The sequence below is a fragment of the Barbus barbus genome (genome assembly GCF_936440315.1).
Source record: "Barbus barbus genome assembly, chromosome: 12".
NCBI lineage: Eukaryota > Metazoa > Chordata > Actinopteri > Cypriniformes > Cyprinidae > Barbus > Barbus barbus.
The window spans coordinates 25,923,475-25,949,346 of NC_136740.1; the positions used below are offsets into that span (position 1 = coordinate 25,923,475).

A 25,872-nucleotide genomic window follows, 5' to 3' on the forward strand; every position below is an offset into this window, starting at 1 on the left:
TTAAAATGTTTGTTCAAATATAGGCAACACTTTAGATAAGGTCTTATTTGTTAATATTAGCATTAAAGGAATAGTTCACCCAAAAATGAAAATTTGCTTTACTCACCCTCAGGCCATCGAAGATTTGAGAGAAATTTAGCAAAGTCCTCCCCATGCGGTTTAGAAATGTTTTGGACTTCAATTGTAAACTGTGCTCAATCTGCATGTTTCTTTCCTGATTCAGACCAGTCATCTTTTTCACTGGAGAAAGCAATATCATGGATTATACACTCATATTTCAGCCAGATGCAATGGATCGAAGTTAATAATGTCTTAATGGATTTGATTCTTACAAAAGCACAGTTTTTCGCTTCACAAGACTGTAAGTGATGGACATCCTGTGGTTTCATGAGGATTATTGTGATGTTTTTACATTTATTCATTTAGCAGACGCTTTTATCCAAAGCGACTTACAATTGAGGAATACAATAAGCGATTCATTCTAAAGAGGCAAATAGACACAGCAAGTGCTTCCAATACAAAGTTTCAGGCATTGTTCAGAGTAAAGAAAAAGCAAAGTTGTTTATTTTTTAAAGATTAAGTCAAGTGATGACGGAAGAGATTAGTTTTCAGGTGTCACTTGAAAATTGTCAGGGATTCAGCATTCCGGATAGGGGTGGGAAGTTCATTCCACCAGCCAGGAACGGTGAACGAAAACGTTCTGGAAAGTGATTTTGTGCCTGTCTGTGATGGCACCACTAGGTGTTGCTCACTTGCAGATCTCAGACTTCTGGAGTGGAGGGGATGTAGATTCTCATACGTGAGTGGAAGTAGGATGGTGCTGAGCCTTTGGCTGTTCTATATGCAAGCATCAGTGTCTTGAACTTGATGCGAGCTGCAACCGGGAGCCAGTGCAGGGAGATAAAGAGAGGTGTAACATGGGCCCTTTTGGGTTCGTTGAAGACCAGTCGTGCCGCTGCACTCTGAAACGTTTGTTAAGGTTTGGTTGTGCATGATGGAAGTCCAGCTAGAAGAACATTGCAGTAGTCCAGACAAGAAGTTGTGCAGCATGCTGTGTAAGGAAGGGCCTGATCTTTCTGATGTTGTGCAATGCAAACCTGCAAGATCAAGCAGTTTTTGCAATGTGGTCTTTGAAAGTCAGCTGGTCATTGAAGATTACACCAAGATTTCTGACCGAACTTGATGGGGTAATTGTTGATGAACCTAACTGGATGGTAAAATCATGCTGTAGAGTTAAGAGTGGAAGGGAAGACAAGAAACTCCGTCTTTGCCAGGTTGAGCTGTAGGTGATGTTCTTTTATCCACGCCAAGATGTCCACCAGGCATCCTGAGATTCGAAATGAGAGAGAGAGCTGTGTGTCATCAGCATAGCAATGGTAGGAGAAACCATGCGCTTGTATGATGGGACCCAATGATGTAGTGTATGTGGAGAAGAGAAGGGTTCCAAGAACTGATCCCTGAGGAACCCCAGTGACCAGTTGATGTGCTCTGGATACCTCCCCTCCCCAGGCCACCTTGAAAGACCCACCAGTGAGTTAGGATTCAAACCAGCGAAGTGGAATCCGTTTTATCCTCTGTTTGGACTCTCATTCTGAAGGCACCCATTCACTGCAGAGGAGCCATTGGTGAGCAAATGATGCAATGCTCTTGGATAACCTGAGGATGAGAAAATTCTGCAAATTTAAATTTTTGGTTCAATTATTCCTTTAAGAGGGATAATTGTTGTTAGTTTTTGTTGACTGTTAAATGATTTCACCTTACAATAAGGTTTCAAAATACATTTATAGAGGTCAACCGATATGGATTTTCTAATGGCCGATATATAAAAAAAAAGCAAAGACCGTAAGATAGGTCCTATAAGATAAAATATCCACAAATCTCTAAAAAACACACCAGTCACAAAACACATGAGACATGCAGTACATTAACATTTCTTTTATTAAATCATCATAAGGCCGCTGAGTAGTGTGCAGACATTTTAAAGAGAAACAAATGCCCTGCGTTCAGAGCACTGCCCACTGAAGAAATCCAGATTACTGACGCCCGATAAGGCACATTTAGAAACATCGGATCCATCAACCCACCTGAGTAGTGTGCAGCCTGTCATCTGTACATATCAAACTATATCATTCACGGCTGAACAATAGAATTTTCTAAGTACCTTCTATGATGGTGTTGTGAATAGTTATCAAATATAAATTCTCAAAGTGAATAAAGATCGAGTCACCCCTTAAATCCCAAAATAACTCAAATCAAAAAAGTGTTTACAGTCATTACACTCAGGTGATATTCAATGTGATCCAACAGAATGGTGTAATGGACAGATTTCATTAACAACCACCTTAACCTTTCATAATTAAAAAAAAAAAAAAAAAAAAGACTACGTGTTACGAAAAGGAAAAAATGAAATAAAACATGCTAAAAAAAAAAGATGAATTTTTTGGTATCTCTGCCTCAATGACTTCCGATGACTTTCTTCAATGACCCATCACAAGCTCCCAACAGCATACAAACTAGTAAAGAGGGGAGTGATACCTCCACCTTTCACATTCACACCAAGAACAGCAGCATTCGAAAAACAACATATGATCTAGTTCTCTCAGTATCACAAATGTGTATCCACACGTGCACAGATCCGTATGAAGCATCCGTTTATCAGGTGACTAGACTGTCAGAGGACTATGGACTATGCAGAAGACATTTAGAGGTTAGACAGGAACAAGGCATGGCAAACATAAGGTTAATATTACCCAGTTGAGGCCATGATTCAGTCTAAATTTCAGTACTGATACTTCTCCAAATTCAAGTTTTGCATTTTTAAATATGAAATGTCTGAAAAATACAAAACCAAATGTATTTTGTCATTGTGTCAATCAGAGGTGCAAGTTTAAATGTTTGAGAATTTACCTTTTTTTTTTTCAGACTGTACCAATAATGGGTCTCATTTATGAACAGCAAGCGAAACGACCAATGTGTAAATTGTTCGTAACCATTCCAATGTAAATGTTGCATTGAATGGAATTGTTTTATGATTATTAGCACACACAATTATAGGTAAATGTATGCAAGAATGATTTTACAAATATTAATGCATTTGACTGAATGCAACAATTTTCTTAAGAATGGTTTATGAACCAAAGCGCATTAATTTAAAGCAGCAGTTTATATTTAGAATGATTTTGATTCATTACAGCAATATATGCAAGAATGGTTTTACAAATATTAGCGCAGTCAACTGAAAGCAACAACTTACATAAAATGTTTAAGGATGTTAGCGCATTTAATGCAGTAATGGTTTGTGAGCATTAACGCATTTAGTTTAATGCAGCACCTTACACAAGAATGGTTTACGACTGATAGCACATTTGATTCATTACTTCCAATTTATAAATATTAGAGCATTCAATTCAAATTTAACAATTTATCTAAAAATGGTTTTAAAAATATCAGCATTTAATTTAACTTCATGCAACAATTTACACAAGAATGGTTTTACGAATGTTAGCGCATTTGATTCAAAGCAAACGTGTAAAAATGGTTTTACGAACGTTAGTGTTTTTGAATCAGTGCAAAAAAAGAACGTAAAAATGATTTTACAAATATTCTTAGAGCATTTTATTCAGTGGGACAATTTACTTAAAAATGGTTTTAACAATTTACGCTTTTGTATTTATGAGGCTAAAGGTTTTCATTAACAAGATAAGTGCATTTTTAGGCAATCTCCGAGAATAAAAAATGGACTCAAAATGGGAATATGGGACAAACACTTAGGGACTTCAGAAGTACGAACTTCACGAAGTCAACCAAATGGACAAAACCCGATGCGCTGTTCACTGACGTGACATTCTCGAACCAAAAAGAGAGATGTAGCTACATTCAACAAGCCTATTGCCAAATCAAAAAAGCAAACCGCACATAACCTAATCCAAAAAACAAAAAACAAATTCATGCAGATAAAATACAATGTGTTGAGTAATTCATGAAAATGAGAGGCAGCACGCGGATTATAAAAGCCAACGTTATTACTAAGAAAACCAAATTACGACAATTCAGGAATAAAAAATAAAACAGAAAAAAAGGTGAACATCTGTATATGTAAAGTGGTTATTACTACCAAAGTGGCAAGTTCTGACTGAAATACTCGAAATGGAAGATATATAAAATATCAATCCACTCGCCTGTATAGCAATACAGTACATAATCAAAAGTACTAATTTAACAAACAGGAAATGCACCAGACTCACAGAGTTGTGCAGGCAACCATGTTGCTTATGTAGTACATCGGCCTGCTTCACTATTTCAATCACATGGCAGAAAACTAATTTTACCCCTCCCTAAGACTCGGCCTCACCCAGTGCAACACGTCAATCACGGGCAGCCAAAGCTACGCTTCAGTCATCATAAAAGAAATGTAAGGAGAGAGTGCAGCTTGATTCTAAGGCAACAGAGGTTTTTAAAAGGTGCCCATGGGCACAGAGGATAGATGAAGAGACTGTCTGTCAGGAAGCACATCCTTCCAGCAGAGTAGCCAGTCACAGAGTCTGTAAAGCGGTCAGTGTGTGGACCAGTTGAAGTTTCTGCAGCATCCTGACTGATAAAGTGAACTAGTGAGCACAGGATCAGAATGTCAAACTTTGGAGAAAAAGAGAAGGAGAAAAGACAGAATCATGGGACTACTAGATGGCACCGCTGTTACAGAGGAAATAAGGTGTGTGGTGCAGTAAAGGCATGATGTCCCTTGAATTCACTGGCCATGTGCATGCGGGTAAAGTGGTCTGCAGGCAGTGCGGCATTGAGGTTAAGACTTGTGCCTCTGGGATCCACAAGAATGCTGGGAGTCAACTATGAAGCAGGCTTTTTTTTGGTTGGGTGCAGGCCTGCCTCGGTGCCGATGTTGACCGTGATGTTGGTGTAAAGCGGCTGGTAATCCCGGGATACGATCTCATACTCCACCGTATTCATGCCGTCTTCTTTCCACGTATGCCGGGTCTTCGCCAACATGTTAAACCTGGATGAGAGGAAACAGCTTGAACGGAGGAAGTACTACGAGATGATGTCATCATTTCAAGAAAAAAAAAAAAAAAAAAAAAAAAAAGTCATTTAATATTTAAATTATATTTAATGCTGTGAATTTCAATAGGAAGTCACACAATTGGGAATTTCGCATTAGGACAAAAGGTTTCCAAATGCAGATTTTGTAACAGAAAGCTGCTTGGTTTGAAAGTGGTTTATCAGGTGGTCGTAATGCAATTCTACCTTTTGGGATTCACTTCATTGCCTTTGTCATGCTTGTGTTTGATCATCTTATATCGGCCCACTTTTAAAGACGGACGACTAATAAACATTCCTCCGAGTGAGACCCTGAGAAGATAAAGAAAGTTAGACAGTGCTGAAGAAAAAAAAAAAAAAAAAAAAAAAGCAGAGGGAGATACTCAGGATAGGAAATTTGAGAAACTGGTTCCAATTCAATTAATGAGTGTGAATTTATTTCCATTAGACACCTAACAGGAAGCTGCATTGCAATTTGAATCAGAATGCAGGTAGAGGAATTTACTGAATTTTATTCAACAAAATTTAACATGTGCATTCTGGGAAATGGGACGTTCTTTCACTCTGGTCCACAAACGTTCATTTAGTAAATATGATAAAATGCACTACCATTCAAAAGTTTGGGGTCAGTAAGAAATCGGTTTTCTTTTTTTGTATTAATACTTTTATTTAGCAAGGATGCATAAAACTAATAAAAAAAAGTTACAGTAAAGACATTCATATTTCAGTTTCCACAAAAATTAACAGCACACCGGTGTGTCTTGAGCAGCGAATCAGAGTGATTTCTGAAGGATCATGTGACACTGAAGACTTATGTACCGATTCAGAAAATTCAGCTTTGCCATCATAGAATAAATTTTACATTTTTCTGAAACAATTGAAATACAAGTAAATGTATCTTTTATTTTTTTTTTTTAAATTGAAAATGTTTTACTGTGGTTTTGATAAACAGTTTTGATGAGCAATAAAGACTTCAGTTCATTCAAATATATATAAAAAAAGAATCTTGCAGATCTCAAACTTTCAAAGTGTATACAAGCTAAATTCAAATTCAATTAGTGGCATTTAAAACATCTACAAATTCAAAGCTTTTTAAACTTTGTCAACATTTCATTTCTGTTTTGACAAACTTTGCTTTCCAAGTTAAAAGATACATTTAGTCATATTTCTGTGTATTTCAATTAATTGTATTTGGACAGAATAACTATAAATTACATTTCATGTGTTATATTTGATCCTTTGCACGTGGCCGAGCTTGTCAGCCATGACTCGACTACACAATCCACCTCTATAAAGCAGACGGTAACACACTGTCAGATGTGGACACTAGCCTTGAAGCTGGAAAACACAGGTGATTCATGGCCAGCTGCGTCACAAAGACAGATCTCCTCCCACACAGACCCCTCAATTTTTGGAGAATGTGCGAGTTCAAGTTTGACGTGGTTGCATTTGTGCGAGTGCATGGTCTGCGCTGCTCCAAAGCGTCTGCTCCATAAAGCGGGTGTTGCTGAGTCGCGGCACATTGTAGCAGGAGTCAGATTTCACTCAAGTGAAGAGAGGCACTGTCAGTGAGAGCACTTCAGGTGTAGAGCCTGGTCTATACTCTCCATGTTTAGCACTAGTGCGAAGGTGTGCGCCACGCACAGTGAAAGATGTGAATATTAAGGAAACTATGGCAGATGGAGGATTTGGTTTTCAAGCTAAAGTAAAGTGAAAGACCGCTTCTTAAACCAGAGGTGGTAAACATGTTGGTATTCTTGTGGGGGGAAAAAAAAAACATGCAAGCACTGTCACCACAGCCAGTTTGTTTTACTTTTGTTTTCATTTTGAACAGCTTGATATCTTTGCTGTTTACCGTACGTTACGCTATGGAGGCTTTCTTTTTTTTTTTATTTATCTGATTCCCCAGTGTTTGCTAAAAATTCTGTAATTTAGAAGTCTGTATAAAACAGCATGTGGTGTATGCCATGCCTCATCTTATTCGTTTTTTGTTTATAAATGCAAGCTAGTTTGTCATTGTAGCTTACGGTTTTATTGTTGTTGTGCTTTTTAAGTAAGAAAAACAATAAATCCATCTTATGTTTTAGTCTTAAAAATTGAAAGGTGTATAGATGTAAGCAAAACAGACAATTATCTTTTCTTGTAAAACATGACAACAAGATCGCGAATTCGATCATAGCACAAAAGCAACTCCCGTTCACAAAATTCAAATCACAAATAATACTAGGTTACTGATGAAAAAGAACGGGTTGAATGTTAACCATTTTGTTACCCTGATAAACTATGATAGCAACGAAATCATGTGCTCGTGCGACCGACTGAGAAAGTCGCAAAAGATCGACCAGTGGGAAGAATGAGTCTAGAGCCCTGCCCCTCCATTAACAAACACACACACAAATCATCTATGCATACACTCAATCCCTCCAAAGCAAATAAACCCAAGATCCCCCGTGCTCACTTACCGGACACCAATGTCATCGTCCTCACCACCCCAGCCCCAGTAATTGTTTGGGAAACCGTTCATCTTGAGGTACTGAACAGGGGTCAGAGCCGACACTCCTCCAAAATACATCTTATAAGGCAACCTGAGTGATAACAAGGAGAAATACACAACAACAATATAAACATCAAGCTTTTAGTCACTTCATATACATATTGGTTTTTGTTTTGTGTGTGTTTATTCAACTATAAGTATTTTTTTGTTACAAAAGGGTTTGTTTTTATTATAGATTCACTTTTTTGTTGTTTAAAAATTACATTAAAAGAATCTTTCTTGGAAGCTTCTTATGCTAGCACTCATTTTTGCTATTAATCCATTAAAATACCATTTAATTTTTAGCATACACAAAATGTTTCTTTATTCCACATGGGTTGTAAATTGGTTTGATAGTAAATCATGTATATTTGCATAATCTGTGTGCAGGTGTGAAATGCAGGCATGACACTAGAGAGCGTGACACTGACTTGTAGCCAAATTTGTCCATGGCAATGGCAGCGTGCTTGGGATGAGTGTCGCAGACATATGTGTTGCGGTCGTCCTCGGGAATGAGGTCCACATCATGAAAGAAGAGGCAGTGCCAATCCTCATCCCTCATGGCTTCTCGAAATCCCACGTTCATCAGTTTTGCTCGGTTAAAGGTGTAATTACCAGCCTACACACAAAAGTCCGTTATTGTTATTGAACAATTCATAATGGTAAGAACCGAGCGTACAGATTTAAGCTATTATTTAGTGTCTGTTTAAAAAAAAAAAAGTCCATATAAATCCAGTTACAGAAATACTAATAAAACAAAGCATACAAACTCAGCCGTGCAGCCTGTATATACTTCATACTCATCAAAATAATGTGTTCAGGATTTTCAGAGAGCAGATTAATAAGGATTACGGTCTAATCCTTGGCCTATTGATGTGAAGAGGGAATATCAAAGTCAGGAACAGAAGCAAGATGATGATTTTCTTTTCATGGTAATCCATCGCTTTGTAGAACAGCATTTGTGTGAAAAATTGTTAAAAATGTAAAATTTTACTTTCACTGCTAAAGTGTTATTTCAGTATGATTGACATTCTATTATAGTTTGTTAATATTTAGATTTTTTTCTTTTGATATTTTATATTTTAATTGTACTTAAAGTTTTAGTAATTTAGTTTTTATTAGTTACATTAATTTTTGTTTTTTAGACTATAGTTTAATTAGCATTTCAGTTTTAGCTTTAGTTATTTTAGTAAATCAAGTTAAACTAAATTAAAATAAAGTTTTATGATTTTAGTTTTACAGCCTTTTGATCAATTTAATGAATCCTTGCTGAATAATAGTATAATCATATATAATCATTTTTATTGAATAATTACAACAGCATAAAAACTATAACCAAATAAAAGTAGGATTTCAATCTCACAGAGTTTAACAATTCAGCAAAAACGAATCTGAACAATGCAACTCAAACCTCTGCAGAAATTGTGCCGTACATCTATAATCCGACATAAAACTGTATTAACCCAGGAAACCAACAATAATAAAACTAGACAATATAGCCCAGGTAAACAGGTCTGAATCTGGCACACTGTTGTATTAGGATCATTTTGAATGAAAATGAGAGATCAGTTGGAGGGGAGAGCAAACGATGACCAGCGATTGACCTGTCAGAGGGAGTTGTACAGGTTTGCATCTAGATCAACAGCTATAACAGGATAAAGTTATTACAACTGGCTCTGACAGGAAACAGCAGGAGGCTGAGTTGAGTTGTACCATCATAGAGCTGCATATTTAATATGAAACCAAGCAATAAATACATCTGTGAAACTGTGAGAGCACGGTCTAAAATTAACACTCACAAGGTGCCAACTAAGAAGAAAACTTGCTTTGGCAACCAAATAAAATAGACAATGTATGGATTAATCTAATCTAAGGTAAGAATGATAATTAAATCAGAAAAAAAAAAAAGATCAGACATTTTTCAGAAAAACATGCGATTAACAAATTTGTCTTGGAATATGTATAGCATCTTAACTAGAAAGTTTTTTATTATTTCATTGTCATATCTCCTATATTTGGCTAAATTATTATGAAGAACACACTTGTAACATTTGCTGTCATTTCACTGAGAGACCATCTGCGGAGAGTCAAAATACAATTCCACGACCAGCAAGAAATATTTATAAACTATACATATTTTTCAGTGAAAGAAAAAGACTTGTGAAAGTGATTTTTTTGCATCACCAAATTAAATCACAATAACAGGCGGCAGACGCACCTGTTGAATGACATAGATGCCATAGTTGAGCTGCTGACGCTGTAGGAAGGGATGCAGATAGTAGAGGAGGAACTTGAGGTGGTGTTCTCTATTTCTGTGGGGAATGATTATTGCAGTGCGATGGCGAGCCTCACAGTTTGGCGGCCTATAGCGCCCTCCACGGACAACAAGTGGATTCTTCCTCTCCACCTCGGCAAGCGTAAGCCGTGAGGGGAAAGTGACATGAATTGGTCCACCTGAATTTAAGAAAAGAGTGTGAGCAGGAAAATTTACTGGATGAATTTGAAGCATTTGACTGATTTAGAAAGGTCTAAAAACTCAAAGGAGGAAACATTATAGTAGATATACACTTCTATTTATTTTGAACCAAAGGCTAACAAACTGCAAAGTGGTTTTACTAGTTTGACATGTAGAACCCGGAAAACTGCTAGCATGACTGGACTATCTTTTTGCAGAAACTATTATGGTTTATAAAAGTATTTATGGTATCTCCATTTCAGTATCTTCCTTGTAAGGTAATGGTGATCTTAGTTATCCATGACTACACCCAGATTTGACATATTATCCATGATGATCCATTTTAATTATTCACAGGGTTCCCATATCTTTTGACCACTGAATTTTTCAGCATTTTTCCAGTACTTTTTGTAATTGAGAGGAAGATCCCAGGAAAAAAATAAAATAAAATTATATATAGCCTAAATCAGAAAGAAAGAAAGACACTTCTTGAGCGAGCTATCAAACTCACCAATCAGAGGAGACTGCTTAGGGCAGTAGGGCATGTCCTCTTTATTAAGAGCAGGGCCCAAAAGGGAGAGGTTGGCGTAAACATCCGTGTGGTTGCGTCCACTGATTGAGTGTCCTGTTGTAGAATCAGTCTTACGGAAAATCCGGAAAAAATATGACACTCTTTTCTGGTAGCCCTCTCTAGAGAGAAGAGCCATGACCACTAACTGGACGCCCAAGAACATGATTAGGTAGCGCCATTTGGACTGCAGCGTGTACATGGTGGCAGAACTGTTCAGTAGAAGCAGTGTACCACGTTTGAGAGTCAGATGAGCAGTCTTGGTGTGTTTAGGTTGGATAAGTTTGAGGAACTGGACTCTACGGTGGTCTCATTCCTCGCATCTCAGATACTTCAAACTTTTACTTGCATTCAAAGAGAAGAAACAAATGAAACAGATATGGAAGGCTGGATATGTAAACAAATCAATCGTTTCAGGGATTGGCAGATGGATCAGATATGTGGATTAGATGTAAACAGTTCGATGAAACACAAGGCACTTCAGATATGATGGATGAAAAAGGCTAAGGAGAGGTATCATTTATTCTAACAGACTTTCAGGACTGCTGCAGGTTGAATTAGATTTGCTTTGCTCACTGGCAGTCTTTCAGCCAATTAATATACAACTCCAAATGGAAACTCCCAGTGGTCCTCTGGTGTTTTCATGATTCAATGATCTACTAAGCTTCCATACAGCTCCACCAAAGGTGTAGGATCTGGAAGGATGTGTCCACTGGCTGAAAGGAAACAGGTTTTGTTCCCAGAAGGTTCTCAACAGCAACGGACCTCTAAAAGTCTCATGGTCACTACAAAGTAAAGCGTGGGAGCCACAGAAGTCCAAGGTATTGTTTTGGTGTGAGATAGTGAGTATGGATATGCTTCTTGGATATTTAGGAGGGGAAAACAAAGAGGTGGTGGGGGGGGATGATATCCAACACCCCCAGCTATTGTTTCATTCTGTCCTCGTGCAGGGGGAGGGTCCAACACCAGCTGGTCCAATGACAGGAGTCAGTGTCTGAAAACAAAGAGGGAGACGTGAGGAGTGACCCATACCAATGCATTCAGTTTACAAAGAATGGAAAAAAAAATAATAATAATAATTATATATAATAAATAAATAAAAACACAGAAATAAATTGATACTTTCATTCAGCAAGGATGCATTAAATTTACCAAAAACAACAGTAAAATTAATATTAGAATTTTTCTGTATGTATCACAGTTTCCACAAAAATATCAAGCACTACTGTTTAACACTGGTAATATTAAGAATTTTTTCTAAATCACAAAATCTGCACATTACAATGATTTCTGATGGATCATGTGAAAATTCAGGTTTTCCATTAAAGAAAAAAAAATTAAATATTTACAATTAAAATATCAGTATTTTTTATTTTATTAATATTTTACAGTATGACTATATTTTTGATCAAACAAATGCAGCCTTGCTGAACATAAAACTGTTCTTTCAAAAACATAAATCTTACAGGCTCCAAACTTTTGAACAGTACATTTAAAAAAAATAATTAATATAATATTATAATATAAATGTTATTGAAATAATAAAAAAACACTTAAGAAAAACCTATGGCCAGTAAATTTCCTCAACTCATTTGCCAATGGCTGGTGGGGCAAAAAGTAAATTTTGGACCCCATGTACAACACTTGGTGAGCAAACACTACCAGCTTGTGTCACTCCCCCCTCCATTCCTCTAAAATGTGTTTAGATGAATAAAGCCTGCAATTGGTTCCAACATGGCTGACTTCCCAGACACAGGCCTTGTCCAAGAGTAAGGAGGCAAACACCCTCAGCGGGAAGTTCGGGAACAGGAACCCTGTAAAATCGGTCCTGAAAGCCACATCGCCCCTGCTGGGAATTCTGTCCCACCACCACGAGGATCACTCGCTAGAAAAAGAGACATGGGGCTTCAAACAAGCTTCATTTAATTTGACTGACAGTCTGGTGGATCGGTGCTTACAAATCAATTACAGCTCATTAAAACTACCACTCACAGGCCAATAATCCTAATCTGGGGAATAGCGCAGGGATTGGTGGATTGGCACGAAGGGAAGAGGAGGCGATGGTGTAAGGAGAAGCGTCATCTCTTACTAATCTCATCTTCAGCCGATCCTTCTCACAAATCACAGAGAGGAGGCCAAAGAGAGAGGCGTCAAGGGAACGGTTGGCGGAGAGCTTTCCACTCTGGTAAATGAGGTCAGAGAGCATGAGGTTTGGCTTTGTGCTGACTAACACGCACATTCTGTCTCAACCCATTAGGATGTACATCCAAATGACTTTTTCCTATACTTTCTACTTAATATCTATGTACTATATGTGTTAGGGTTGAGCCGATAGACGATGCCATCGTCCATCGCCGATGGCTGACAGACATCACAATGTTGAGCCGGCATCGGGTAATGTAACAGGCTACTTGCAAGCGGCTAATGTCCCTTTAGTGGCTCCATAGAACGCGTTATTTGTTTTCCGTTTCTGCATACAGATTCAAGCTTCAGGTACACCCCTAACCCCCCCCGATGTCATCATCCATCATGATGTTTCACTGTAGATATCATCCGATTCCAATCGCCCAACCCTAATATTTGTGGCTAAATTTTTATACCACAGACAATCACTTTTAAAAATGGATCAGGATGGTCAACTATTTTTGACCGTCAGTATAATAAACTCTCCAAGTGTTTCCAAATTTTTTGTTCTTAAAAGAGAAGTTACTCTAAGAAACGCATCCAATCTGGGTCAGGAGAACCCGAAACTAACCTTTGGGTCTCTAACTACACACTGACAGAAGAACGGTCAGGAATGACACTGATATGATCTCATGACACGAGTACACAAAACATGCTCTATTTTTAGATTTACATAACTAAAAAGTAATGATCATTTTCAGTTTAGGATGTCAGATTCATTATGTTGACTCAGTAATCACTGAATAATTTATTGAAGGATTCATCATAATAATTCAAACTGCTGTTTTTGATCGGCTTCATCCATCCACCTGATTTTTCAACACGGAAATAAGCAGTTTTCTGTGAACGTGCAAGACTTCCGGTTCATTAGCCGCTGTAGGGAAATAACAAGAAGAATAACAACTTCATATTATTCGAAGCGCACTTGCCATCCAGTAATCACAAAAAGCTCTGTGCTTTGTTACTTTTTATAAACAAAGTATCAGCTTTAAAATTATGCCAAATTCATAACGAAATTCAAACCATAAATACTTTTGTCGCTCTTTAATGCAGCATGCATGATCGCTTTAGCGCCTCAGTTCAAGCGGCAAGTGAATATGAAGTGAACATGAATTAACATCAAAAGGCAGGCCATTTTATAAGAGATCCTACAGTACAACTATGCAACGTAATACATTTACCTCAGAATAACCATTCGGTAAGCTCATCAGTCAGTTAAAAAAAAAAAAAAAAATCTATTAAGGGGAATATTTTGCTACATTTTAAATCATGATAAACACGGTTAATAAATTGGTGTTAATCGCTGAATGCAAGCGCTTTACACTGGATCTCACAGCGCTGTTTATTGCTCGTGTAACCGTCTCACAGCAAGTAAACGCATCTGCTCTAGTGCGCTCGCGCCACGTGGCAGTTTGAACTTTGATCCAAGTGGATAAACGGTCCATGTGGCGGGATTCAAATGAGTCACGCTTTTGCCGCATAAACATTATAGAATATTTATTGAACTCTTCATATCGTTTTATCGAGGAAAAATTATATCGCGATAATTATTGTTATCGAATTATCTCCCAGCCGTGTGGCACCTAAAAAAAAAAATAAGAATTAATTTGGCACCTACGTTTTTTTCTTATAGGAGCCTCCTTACTCAATTTTTTTGTCTGGAGCCCTTCAAGTCATTTGTTGTGAATCAATCTACACTGGTCTTCGTATTTTTGTACAGTTTACAATGTCAGCCAAATAGAAAGATGTCTCTTATCTTTTTTCTCATTCAATTTAGTCGGAAACTTGCAAACAACTAAAGTAAAAGTAAAATATGATTTCAAGGCAGTGGATGTTCTGCAAAATAGATTTCAAATTCAATTATAAAATGCAGCACAAATTAACATTTGTATCTGTAGTAAAATGACAGTACGCCAGATGTGGTAAATACACATTGAACTGAAAAATAACAAGAATGTTGCTTTAAAAGTATCATATAATCGGTCACCATATTTGAACCCAACTCAAATCTGATTATCTCGGTTGCACTAATCATCCAAAAAAATTAACTGAATGCAGAGGCATTCAAGATAGCCAAAAGGCCTTCGGGCAAGGGACACTAATGCAAAGCCAAGCGTAGAAGGTCTGTGGCCACTGGACTGGAACAAAGTAACAGTCTTACTAAGCCACATGAAGACAAGAGGAAGCAACCAATATTAAGATAGGACAGAGATGGAATGAGAATATTGTGTCCTTTTCTTGTCTTGCCAGTGCACATGTCCCCCCGTCCCCCTTGCATTCTGGATTCAAAGGGGCAGCACTGGCATGACTAACTGCATCTTCACAAGCCAAGACACACAATCTTTTATCTTCTGCCTTTCACTCTACTTCCTCACACGGCAGCAAGTGTGCATCTATACACATAAGACTACAATTGGCACAATGTATTGTACCTGAGGCCTTATTTTGTGTGCATACACTACACAGCCCACTGACAAACAGAGAACAATGGGACATGAATGGGTAAATATAAAGTGCATTAACATAAATATACAGGGAGATCTCTCCTGCTGCGAAGCCCGTGGTGACTCGTGTGGCTTTACTCAGCAGTGCAGCAGAGAGAGAAGTGAAAACTGCATGACGCTTACACAACAGTAAGGCTGAACTGAATGAGATTGCATCTGCGCTAGCATCTAAATGGAAAACTGTGTTAGACTTTATCTAAAAAGGACAGCAGAGAGGCCGGTGAAGTCCACTTCACTTAACTTTTAGATTGTGAAACAAGATGATTGTGTAACAATTGAGAAATTGGCCATTATTTGACCATTTTAAGATGCTATTACCATGAGCGGATAACTGTGATTGATTGGCTAATTAACAGAAGTGGTCATTCTGCTTAATGCCTATTGTAAAATGAAGCAGCCTTACCAAATGGAAAGTGCACATTTTTTTGTTTCCAATTCCATATTTGAATATTGAGTAAATAAATATTGTACAAATGTGTTCATACAAGTAAAAAATTTTTAAAAAAGAGCTTATAGCAAATAAAATATATGCTTTGTAATAGTCATTGCTAACCTGCTCTCGAGTACTCGTAAGTACTGATCAGTAAATTTTAGTACAGTTTCAGTAAAGATTATGTAACAATCACAACAAGCTTATTGATTAATTGTTTACATATAAATTAGGTGTGTAATGATACACGCATTCATATTGAACCGTTCAGTACAAGGCTTTCAGTTCGGTACGCATTACAAACCGAACAATTCGTTGGACTAATCCCATTACATTTGGAAAATAAAAAGCTTAAAGTGTGTGAAATATCAGTGCCACTGCGCTCAACAAGACAGCCCAAACGATGGGTTGTGTCGAAAAACGACGATCTTGTATCAACAATAGAACATCAATTATTGGCAATATTAAGAGTATTTGGCATGTCCAATTAATGTAGGCCTGTTACATTCTTATTAGGCATATTCATGATATCATCATGAAGTTACTTTTATTATTAATTTAAAATAACAACTAATTTTCCCCTCAATATTACCACATAACTGACACGCTGCGAAGATAACAAGATTGGGCTATTTAGTCAATTACCATGTAAAAAATATAATTAAAAAAAAAAGGAATTAAAGGCCTATAATTAAAATATTAATACTGCAGTCATCAATAAAAATCAATTAAATAAAAAGCTTTAGTTTAGCCTATTTCAAGCACCGACTTTCAAAAACAACCTGTTTAACACAAAATACAATTCTTTTTTTTTTTTTTCTTAAACTATGTACGAAATATTAAGGGACTAAATTAAAACAGTTAGCTATACCGTTATAATACCGGAAAAAAAATTATTTTTAGATTAATCGTGTTTTTAAATGACGTCGATTCGATATCGATTCTCAAAAGCCGCGAATCGATCTTTTCCTGCATTGGAATGTCCAGCGCTCGCTCCACCCTCAATACCACGACTGAGGTGCCCTTGAGCAAGGCACCGAACCCCCAACTGCTCCCCGGGCGCCGCAGCATGGCTGCCCACTGCTCCGGGTGTGTGTTCACGGTGTGTGTGTGTGTGTGTGTGTGTGTGTGTGTGTGTGTGTGTGTGTGTGTGGATTTGTTCACTACTCACTGCTGTGTGTGTGCACTTGGATGGGTTAAAGGCAGAGCACCAATTTCGAGTATGGGTCACCATACTTGACAATACGTCACGACTTTATTTCAGCAAACATTTAAAACAAGATCTGATTAATGTGAATCTTATCATTAGTCTTCTCCACTAGATGTCCCCTCTTATTTACCTTAAGCGATGTTACAACAGAAAGCCCATCATTCATTCAGAGCTTATGGCGGAGATACTATTGACAAGAACAAAGAAAAAAGCAATATGCGTGATATGCAATACTCAGGTAAAATTCTATAGTAATACTACAAATCTGCGGAAGCATTTGACATCACGCATAAGGTGCCATGATTTCCGCAATGAATGAATAGTGGACGGAGCAGACGCACTATTTTGTTTACTACATACTAAAGCGCAGACGACACTCGCTGTGTTTTCAGCTTCTGCCGTCTCACTATTTGATGATAAAACAAGAATATCATCTCCATCTGAGTCACTTCATTAGCATTGTACCGTTTAATTTGAGAAATCTACCATCATATCACATACAGCAACTGCAGTTCCTCACGGCAACCCATCAAAATAAAAGTTTAGTTCAACATGCAGAAACTGTGTCAGACATATTACTATTTAGCAGTCTTAAGACTCAATGTAATAATGCTACTACTACTCTTAAGAGTAATCATCACATTTTTCTATTTAATTTTAACAGTAAACCTCTGTTGTGCAGCACTTTGTTTGCCAAAACATAAAGGGGTTTAATTTTTAGGATAAATTATGATATAATTTATTCAAATCAAATTAGTGTTTTATGCCCTCATCTGATTACCAGAAAAATGAAGAAGAGCATTTTTAAGGACCTATTTTTGTAAAAAAAAAAAAAAAAAAAAAAGATTAGGTTTAAACTACAGGCCTGTGGCTCTTAATTTCTTTTTATTAATTCACCACTTGTAAACTGATGTTTACGGTTCATTTTTTTAGAAATATCAATTGCATTTGTATTAAAACTATATTCACTGAATGAAAAAAAAAGAATAAAAATAAATAAATAAATCGAAAGCTTGCGAATCGAAATCGAATCGGGACATCTGAATCGATACCCAGCCCTAACCGTTATCAGCATATGCTGAAGTAGATTCGTCTCTGAGAGAATATGCGGCATCAGATGCCGAAAGCTCCGTCATTCCGTGTTTACTTTCACTTTCTGCATAGTGAATTGACTGAGATGTTTACCAGCACAACTCTTGCGCAAAGTTTGCACGTTACTTATGTGATATTCGTTGGCTTGCCTTCATGGTTTAAATTATTTCCAACATTGCGACGTAAGCAATGAAAGTAAATGTAAAAAATAAAAATAAAAAAGTAAGCAAATTTTTGAGCATCTGTTTAGGAACATTCCCAGACAATTACTAAGCAACATCCTGATCTACAAGTATTAAAAGACAGCAAGTATTATGAGAGTAAGGAAGAGAGAATAAAAGTTGAGAGGCTGCAAACCGTTAGAATTCTTAGCCAAGTCAGCGAGACAAATGTAATGTTGGCTGGAGCTGCAGAGCATCTGGATTCCATGCGTTATATTATGAGACCAGTAGAAGAATAAAGGAGTTTGAGAAGAGGGTTGGATTCCCTGGATCCTACAGCCTGCTGTCAATCAAATCTTAAGAGAAAACAATCCCTCGTTATCCATCTTCACCATTCACACAAGGTCAACAGTCCATCTATCAGCCAATTCACCAACATCTGTCCATGTACAGCAAAGCATGTCCCTCCAAAGCCTACAAGATCACTCAAATACACACCATCTGTACAGTAAGCCACAGAGCGTACAAAACCGCGCTGTCCAGACTCCAGAGGCTTTCTGCAACGCAAGTATGTGGCTTCACAATGCCTAAATGACAGAATTTTCCAACACATCTACAAAAGGAATACTATGTAATAGAGAATGCTGTGAATGGCCATTCTGGACAGAACCAATCACAAAAGTTTAAAACAACAAAACCACCTTAAAAACAAATGTCAATGAGATATGGACAAATGCTTTTTTCAGACAAGTAAAACCGAGTGTCCAAATACTTGTCCAAAAAAAAAAAAAAAAAAAAAAAAGTTAGAAAATATATTTTAAATGCTGTTCTTTTGAACTTTCTATTCATCAAACAAATCTTGAAAGAAATTGTATTACGGTTTCCACAAAACCATTAAGCAGCACAGGTGTTTTCAAGTGTAATAATAATAATAATAAATGTTTATTGAGCACAAAATAAACTGATTTCTGTAATGGTTGCTAAAAATTCAGCTTTGCCATCACAGGAATAATATACATTTTTAAAAATATATTAAAATAGAAAACTTATTTTTAAAATGTTAATAATTTTTCACATTACTGTTTTTACCATTGTTTTTAGATTTGTGCTGCTAAGACCAACATTCATCTACATGCTTTCATTCAGGATGTCCAACGCAATATCCCACATTATTTTCATTAAAAAAAAATAAAAAAAACAGACGGAAATACCCGAAAACCAAGTGTACACGGAATCAGGAAGACTTCCTGATCAAATGCTAGATACAAGCATAAAAAAATTTAAATATTGTAAACATAAAATAAGATTTACAATGGCAAAGCTGTGCACATATGGTTTAGCAATTTCACATGTAAAACAGGCCTGAGCTCAAAGTGCGTCAGAGCAACTACAGGGAAAGAGGTCACACTTTAGGGACTATGGCATTTGGTTGTCAGAACCTTCACTTGGTCAAATCCAGAGCAGGGCTCGCAACATTTCTAAATCCCTGGTAGCCCTTCAGGCAGGTACACTTCATATTTTCGTAGCCCGAAAATTCATTTAACTAGCGCAAATAAAATAAAGACCATAAATGTCAAATCAAAAACATTTTCAATACACAAATAATTAACGAATATCAAGGAAAGAGTTCTATTTTATTATTTACAAGGTATTTGCAGAATTCTTAAAACTCTATTTAAGGCAATTTGAAAAATTATTTCTTATACCATTTAACACCGTCTAAGGCCTTAAAAACTCTTCAATTTAGTTGTATCAAATTTAAGGACCCGTGGGAGCAATGTTCCCTCTAATTTTTTTTCTTGCTGAGCAAAACTTCTCTATTGGGCGGATATTTCGGACACCTGAGCAAAAGCATTCTTTATACCAGACCTGTACAGCACGCACACAAAAAGTGTGTAACTTTTACATTTAATGTGCCATTTATATTTGATTTGACCCTTGATGCAACTAAATGTACATTTTAGGTTACCTGAGAAAACATTTTTACTGTACAATACACTGCAGTTCAAAACTTTGGATCGATAAAGTTTTTTTTAAAGAAGTTTATTTTGCTCATCAAGGCTGTATCTATTTGATAATAAATACTGAATATTATTTCACAAAATAATATTGTGAAATATTATTACAATTTAAAAAAACTTTTACAATAAAAACAATTAATTCCTGTGAAGCAAAGCAGTATTTTCCGAGTCACATGATCCTTTAGAAATCATTCTAATATGCTGATGTTTAATCAATGTTGGAAACAGTTGTACTGCTTTATTTTTATTTTATATACTGTATTTTTTGGGACCTGTGATATTTAAAAAAAATAAAAATTTAAAAGAACAGCGTTTAGTCAAAATAGAGATTGTGTTACAATATAAAGATACTTTTAAAAAGTTTAAAGAAAGTTAAACTTTATTCAGAAAGGATGTTAAATGGATAAAATTGATCAAAGACTTCTATTGTTAGAAAATATTTCTATTTTGAATAAATGCTGTTCTTTAAAAAAAATTATTAATCAAAGAATCAACGAAAAAAGAAACCGGTTCCGAAAACATAAAGCAGCACAACAGTTTCAACTCTGATAATAAATCACTATATTAGAATGATTTCTGAAGGATCATGGGACACTGAAGACTGGAGTAATGATGCTGAAAATACAGCTTTGATCACAGAAATAAATGCTATTTTATAGTATAGGTATTAAAATAGGAAACCAATATTAGAAATTGCAATACTATTTCACTACACAGTTTTTTTCTGTATTTTTTTTAAATGAATACAGCCTTGATGAGCAAGAGACTCAGTCAAAGACTCAAAAACAAGGTCAATTATTTATCAGGTTTATAATATAGCCCTAACATAATATATTATCAAAACAAACTATTTAAACTGATAGAATAGAATACAAACTGAAGCAAAACTTAAGCTGAGATCTGCAAGTTAAATATAAAAAAAAAAAAAAAACGTGAACATACGAATTCTTCTATAGCTGTCTAAACATCATTATGAAGTACAGTTTGTACAATACTCTTGTGTGTGACTGAACATGTTTCAGAGTTTTGTTACTGTTCTTTGCCCATCCTCCGCTATTTCCAGCTCTTAATCAAGCCACTCTTCTTTAATACATGAGGACGTTTTATTTCACATGTCATTGCGTTGGCTCTCGTGTTGAGCGCACTTCAACCACTGAAGTATTCAGTTTCTACAGCGACTCATTTGGTGCACATCGTTCTCTTTCTAAGAAACCTGTAAACCGCATTCACCGGCTCTAACTCTGTCATGACATAAGCTCTATAGCGGTTTGCCCGAGCATTGCTATTCTTTTCCTTTTACTGCGGCATTCAATCAAATGGCTTCCCAACTCATTTTTGTGTGCGCGAGGCACATTATTTCTTCTGCGCGGCCACGGTGGAAGAAGAGCACGCTCAGCTTAGAGGGAGCATTGTGTGTGAGCCCTGTATTTAAGATATAGCCCGTCGGGCAGGGCAGTGATACATTTTGGTAGCCTGACTGGAAAACACAATAGCCCCGGGACGTCGGGCTAGCGATTTTGCGAGCATTTATATAACATCTCTGCACATAACCTGAAGGGAAAGTAAATGCTAAGCGTGCCGAATCCAGACAGACGATGCAAAAAAAATTAAATAATGGGATCTTGCTTAATAATATACAAACAACACCAGAGTTGTTTGCATAAGCTATGGTTTCAAATGCATGAGAGAGAGAGAGAAAAAAACAAAAAAAAAAACAAAACAAAACAAAAAAAAAAAAAAAAAAAAATCAATATCCTCATCCGGGAGGGCATATAATAGTCAGTGGCGACGCAGACAATCCTTTGTGATGCTAGAGGATTTAGTTTGTGCCCGCAGCAACAGTACCAGGAAATATTTTCCCTCAGCTATATTACTCAGCCTACTAAAGTCTCACATGGAAACAATCAAACGGAATTCTTCATAAGGCATAAAAGTGAAAATAAAAAAAAGTTAATTCACCACAAACTACTGTGATCACCATTTTGCTTTATCCAAAAACGCTTCATCTTAATAAACAGGATGTTAAGCAAACACACTGAATGTCAACAAGGCCTGATGAAAATTCCTAATGTATACATATACTGCCTCAGGGCTCATATGCTCCTAAGGAGGACAAATTTATCAAATAATGTGTCTCTTTAATAAAGGGATACAAGGAAACATTTCCAAGCAAACTGATGTCATTTATTAGAACAAAAAAGTACACTAGGTTTTGAAATATTTCTAGTTTCTAACTTTTTAGACAAAGAGATTGTGACGATACAACTAAAACCTATATTTTGATTTTATGTCATTAAATTGTTTCCTTTGATAGGGCAGCCCGGACAGAAAATACCAAAAATAATAACCAGGGGGAAAAAAATGCTATGCATAATGCAGGACTTTTAATTATACTGCTTATTGGTTGTGGCTCACATCAAGTTCAAGACATTGATGCCTGCTTACAGGTCATGACTGCTAAATGCGTAAATGCAAACAAATGTTTTAAACAAGTTCCAAATACACCAGGACTCTTATTTTAAAATGCCTGTTTTATATTGCCGAGATAAAATATGCACTCTTACAACCCCCTACAAAATAATACAATATAAACACCATAAAATTAAACAGTCTAAATTCATTAACAGTAGATTGAAGATCATTTGAAATAAATGCATGGTATTACTTCATTGTGAACTGCTCTGAAACTGTGAGCCTGTAGAACTTGCAACTCACGTGTTCTTTGTACAGCGCTCATATACATGTATGCATTTAGCAGACGCTTTTATCCAAAGCGACTTACATTGCATTCAGGTTACAGTTTTTACATTTTATCAGCTCTTGATAAGCCCATTTTCAAACCCCAAATTTAAGACAACTTAAAATTATAATTTTAAAAAGACATTTGTTATACCATTTAAGATATTTAAGACTTGTATGACCTTAAATTTCATTAAAACTTAATTAAAATTTCATTAAACCTTTTCATAACAGACTTTATTCGCACAGATTCTCCAAAATAATTTTTACAGTTTGCACACATCTACTTTTACAGACAAATGAGAGTGAAAAGCTGTCAAGCCCTAGGCCTGTGAAGGCTAAATGTTGGACACAGCCTTGGTACAAAACATTCCAATGAGTCAGTAAACCTGGATCTCATAATCCAGTGATTGAACAGACATCAAAGCACAGCTTCCACACTATGCTGACAGCACACAAAGCCAAACTCTTCTTGGGCTAACTAGTCAGAGAATGCATCAAGTTGGTTAATTCTCTTGTTGCATAATAACTGCAACTGACAGATGCCAAATATTAGTAAGCAAAGTCAGGAACATTAAGTTTTGCAGAAAAAAACTTGAGTGGTTTTCAAACCCATATAATTTTTCAAAGTTAGAATGTTATAAGACACTTTGACTCTGCTGCAGTGCCACGGTATAGAGCAGAAATGATCCATTAACTCTCAACGGATTTAATTTCTTTGACCTTGATGGTTTAAAATGAGTCTGCTGACATTAAACCACACATTTTGACTGACCTATTTAGCATTTCGCTGTTCTACTTTGCGCCCTATAGGCTACAGGGAGAGCAAAGCCCATAGAGCGAGCAGGACAACCTGCTGCTTGGATCTGTAACCAAGCGATAAGATCCTAGGGGACTAAAAACGTCAACCCATAACAAAAAGAGGAGTCAGAGTCTCTCACAGGAAAACAAAGCACAGCAATTTATTATCAGGAATTAGCTGTGCAATAAGTAAAACAGGACTAGATGGAAGCACTTTCTTATCTCAACGCATTTAAGAACTAACCTGAATGATGACTCTAATGGGCTAATACAAATCATTTTATTTTCCAAATGAACAAATCACACAGGGTTTTAAAAAATATTTCTGGTCCTTAAGCAGTTTATAAATCACCTACAAAAGATGACAAAAGTAATGGTTTCTTAAGCCTCCTCCTTATCGCACTATAAATTACCTCATCTTCAAAGAAAATAAAAATTCATTCTTCATGATGCCTTCCAAGAAGTGTTTAAATAACCAAATCTGATCGGTTCACTAAGAAATTTACCTAAACTGTTCCGCCAAAGGCAAACTATCAACCAATTATTTACACAGAAGGTTTCTACACTGCAAAATACAATTAATTTGCATGGCAAAAGGTGAAAATAGAGCCATCAAGGGGAAACGGTCCAGAACTCAGGTGCTTGACATACATAAACAGATATAGTACAACCAAACTTCAATAGATTTTGGTGGGATTGTACACAAATAATAAACGCAAAACACACTTTCTGTCCTCTCCAGCTCCAAGTACTTGACAATTTTCTTATCAGGTGCTATTGAGGTTTATCTGAACTGAATTGCAGAACCTGTTCGGTGACATTATGTTGGGCAATCTTAAGAAACTTAAGTTACCTGATGAAAGAAACCAGTTCAAAAAATACTAAGCAAAATGCTGAATTTTTACTAAACGTTAGTTATTTACTAAAATGTATAAAAACATTAAAAATTCCGTAAACTGATATTTATATCTTATTCTTTCTGGTCAAATAGACAATCAAAAACTGCAAACTAACTGCATTGAATATGCATGAAGATAAACGCAGATTGTGTGGCAGCGGTGCGTCGTGATAGATGTGTTTAATTAATAGTCACAGCTGGATGAGATGACCAACTTCTGACCGCTGAAGCTGTAAGTTAGGTGTCAATCTAGCGCCTTGAAAACGCAAAATAATCCGTTTCCCAAAAAACATGGGGTTTTCTTTCAGTTCTCAACTTGAGAGGAAACGATGCTGAGCCAATACGGTTAGCTACAGCAGGCTAGCACAACTGGGGCTCCTTACACACTCACTAACCCTCCGAAAGGTGGGGAAATTACACTTCTACAAAGGCCAAATGAGGGGGAAAGATCTAAAAATGAGTCTTTAGAACTTACCTGAGGAATTTCGGACAGTTTGGTGGACTATCCCCTCAGATATTCCGTTACTCCTGTCTATTTATATGACTTCGTCGACTCCTCCGACTGTTGTCCTGCCGGAGTTGAAAGCGCCCAGCATGCACAGGAAGTGATGTGCTCTAGTGCTTCTCTTTTTGTGTGCGTGCGTGTAGCAGAGATGGAGGGTGGGGGCATTCAATGTATTAAGTGTCATAAACTTTGATACAGCTAACAATCTCTACTTCGAATAAAATCTACTGCGAAAGAGCACTACTTCAACCCACTGTAGTTTGCAACATTAAATGAGAACATTGATATTTTAAACTTGGACGCATGAATATATTGTAATAATTAACTGGTCATTTAACAGCCAATAACAGGACCAGAAACCAAATTACATGTCAGGCATGAAATATTAAACAATTTCGAAATTGAGTTTGTCCTGTAAAACAAAACAGAACATTCAAACTTCTGTTGTCACTTCAGGATGATTGGTGGACAGATGCACTAGTCTGTGACTAAATTAATATAGTGGACTGAACATCATCTGAAATATAATAATTTATCTATAAAAATAATTTATAGATCATTCAATATCATTCCTGTCAGTCAAAATAAAGTCACTGTCACAAAGTCCAAAACACACACATATTAGTTGGACATTATTGCAGGTAAGATCATAATCCATCCATGTAACCACTGGTAACTGATGAACTTTTGCCAACTGATAAACTGATGAAAATGACAGCATA

The 25,872-nt window shown here is 36.5% G+C and overlaps 1 protein-coding gene across 1 annotated transcript; it reads right to left on the reverse strand.

Moving 5' to 3' along the window:
• Positions 1-1,919: 1,919 nt before the first annotated feature.
• On the reverse strand, positions 1,920-25,281 carry LOC306878599 (beta-1,4-galactosyltransferase 3-like). Its single transcript, XM_079431020.1, has 7 exons — positions 25,121-25,281; positions 10,549-11,599; positions 9,801-10,036; positions 8,014-8,201; positions 7,512-7,634; positions 5,257-5,361; positions 1,920-5,008 (listed from the first exon to the last, which is right to left on the reverse strand). Exons 2-7 carry the CDS (start codon positions 10,805-10,807, stop codon positions 4,843-4,845), a joined length of 1,077 nt encoding a protein of 358 aa, XP_079287146.1. The 5' UTR covers positions 10,808-11,599; positions 25,121-25,281; the 3' UTR covers positions 1,920-4,842.
• Between the last annotated feature and the right edge of the window lie 591 nt (positions 25,282-25,872).

Excerpts from the sequence above, each read along its gene's own strand:
- LOC306878599 (XM_079431020.1), bottom strand. The coding sequence starts at position 10,807 with ATGTACACGCTGCAGTCCAAATGGCGCTACCTAATCATGTTCTTGGGC. Across the intron at positions 10,037-10,548 it reads TAAGCAGTCTCCTCTGATTG|GTGGACCAATTCATGTCACT; the intron begins GTGAGTTTGATA and ends TCTTAAATTCAG. Across the intron at positions 5,009-5,256 it reads AATGAAGTGAATCCCAAAAG|GTTTAACATGTTGGCGAAGA; the intron begins GTAGAATTGCAT and ends CCTCTCATCCAG.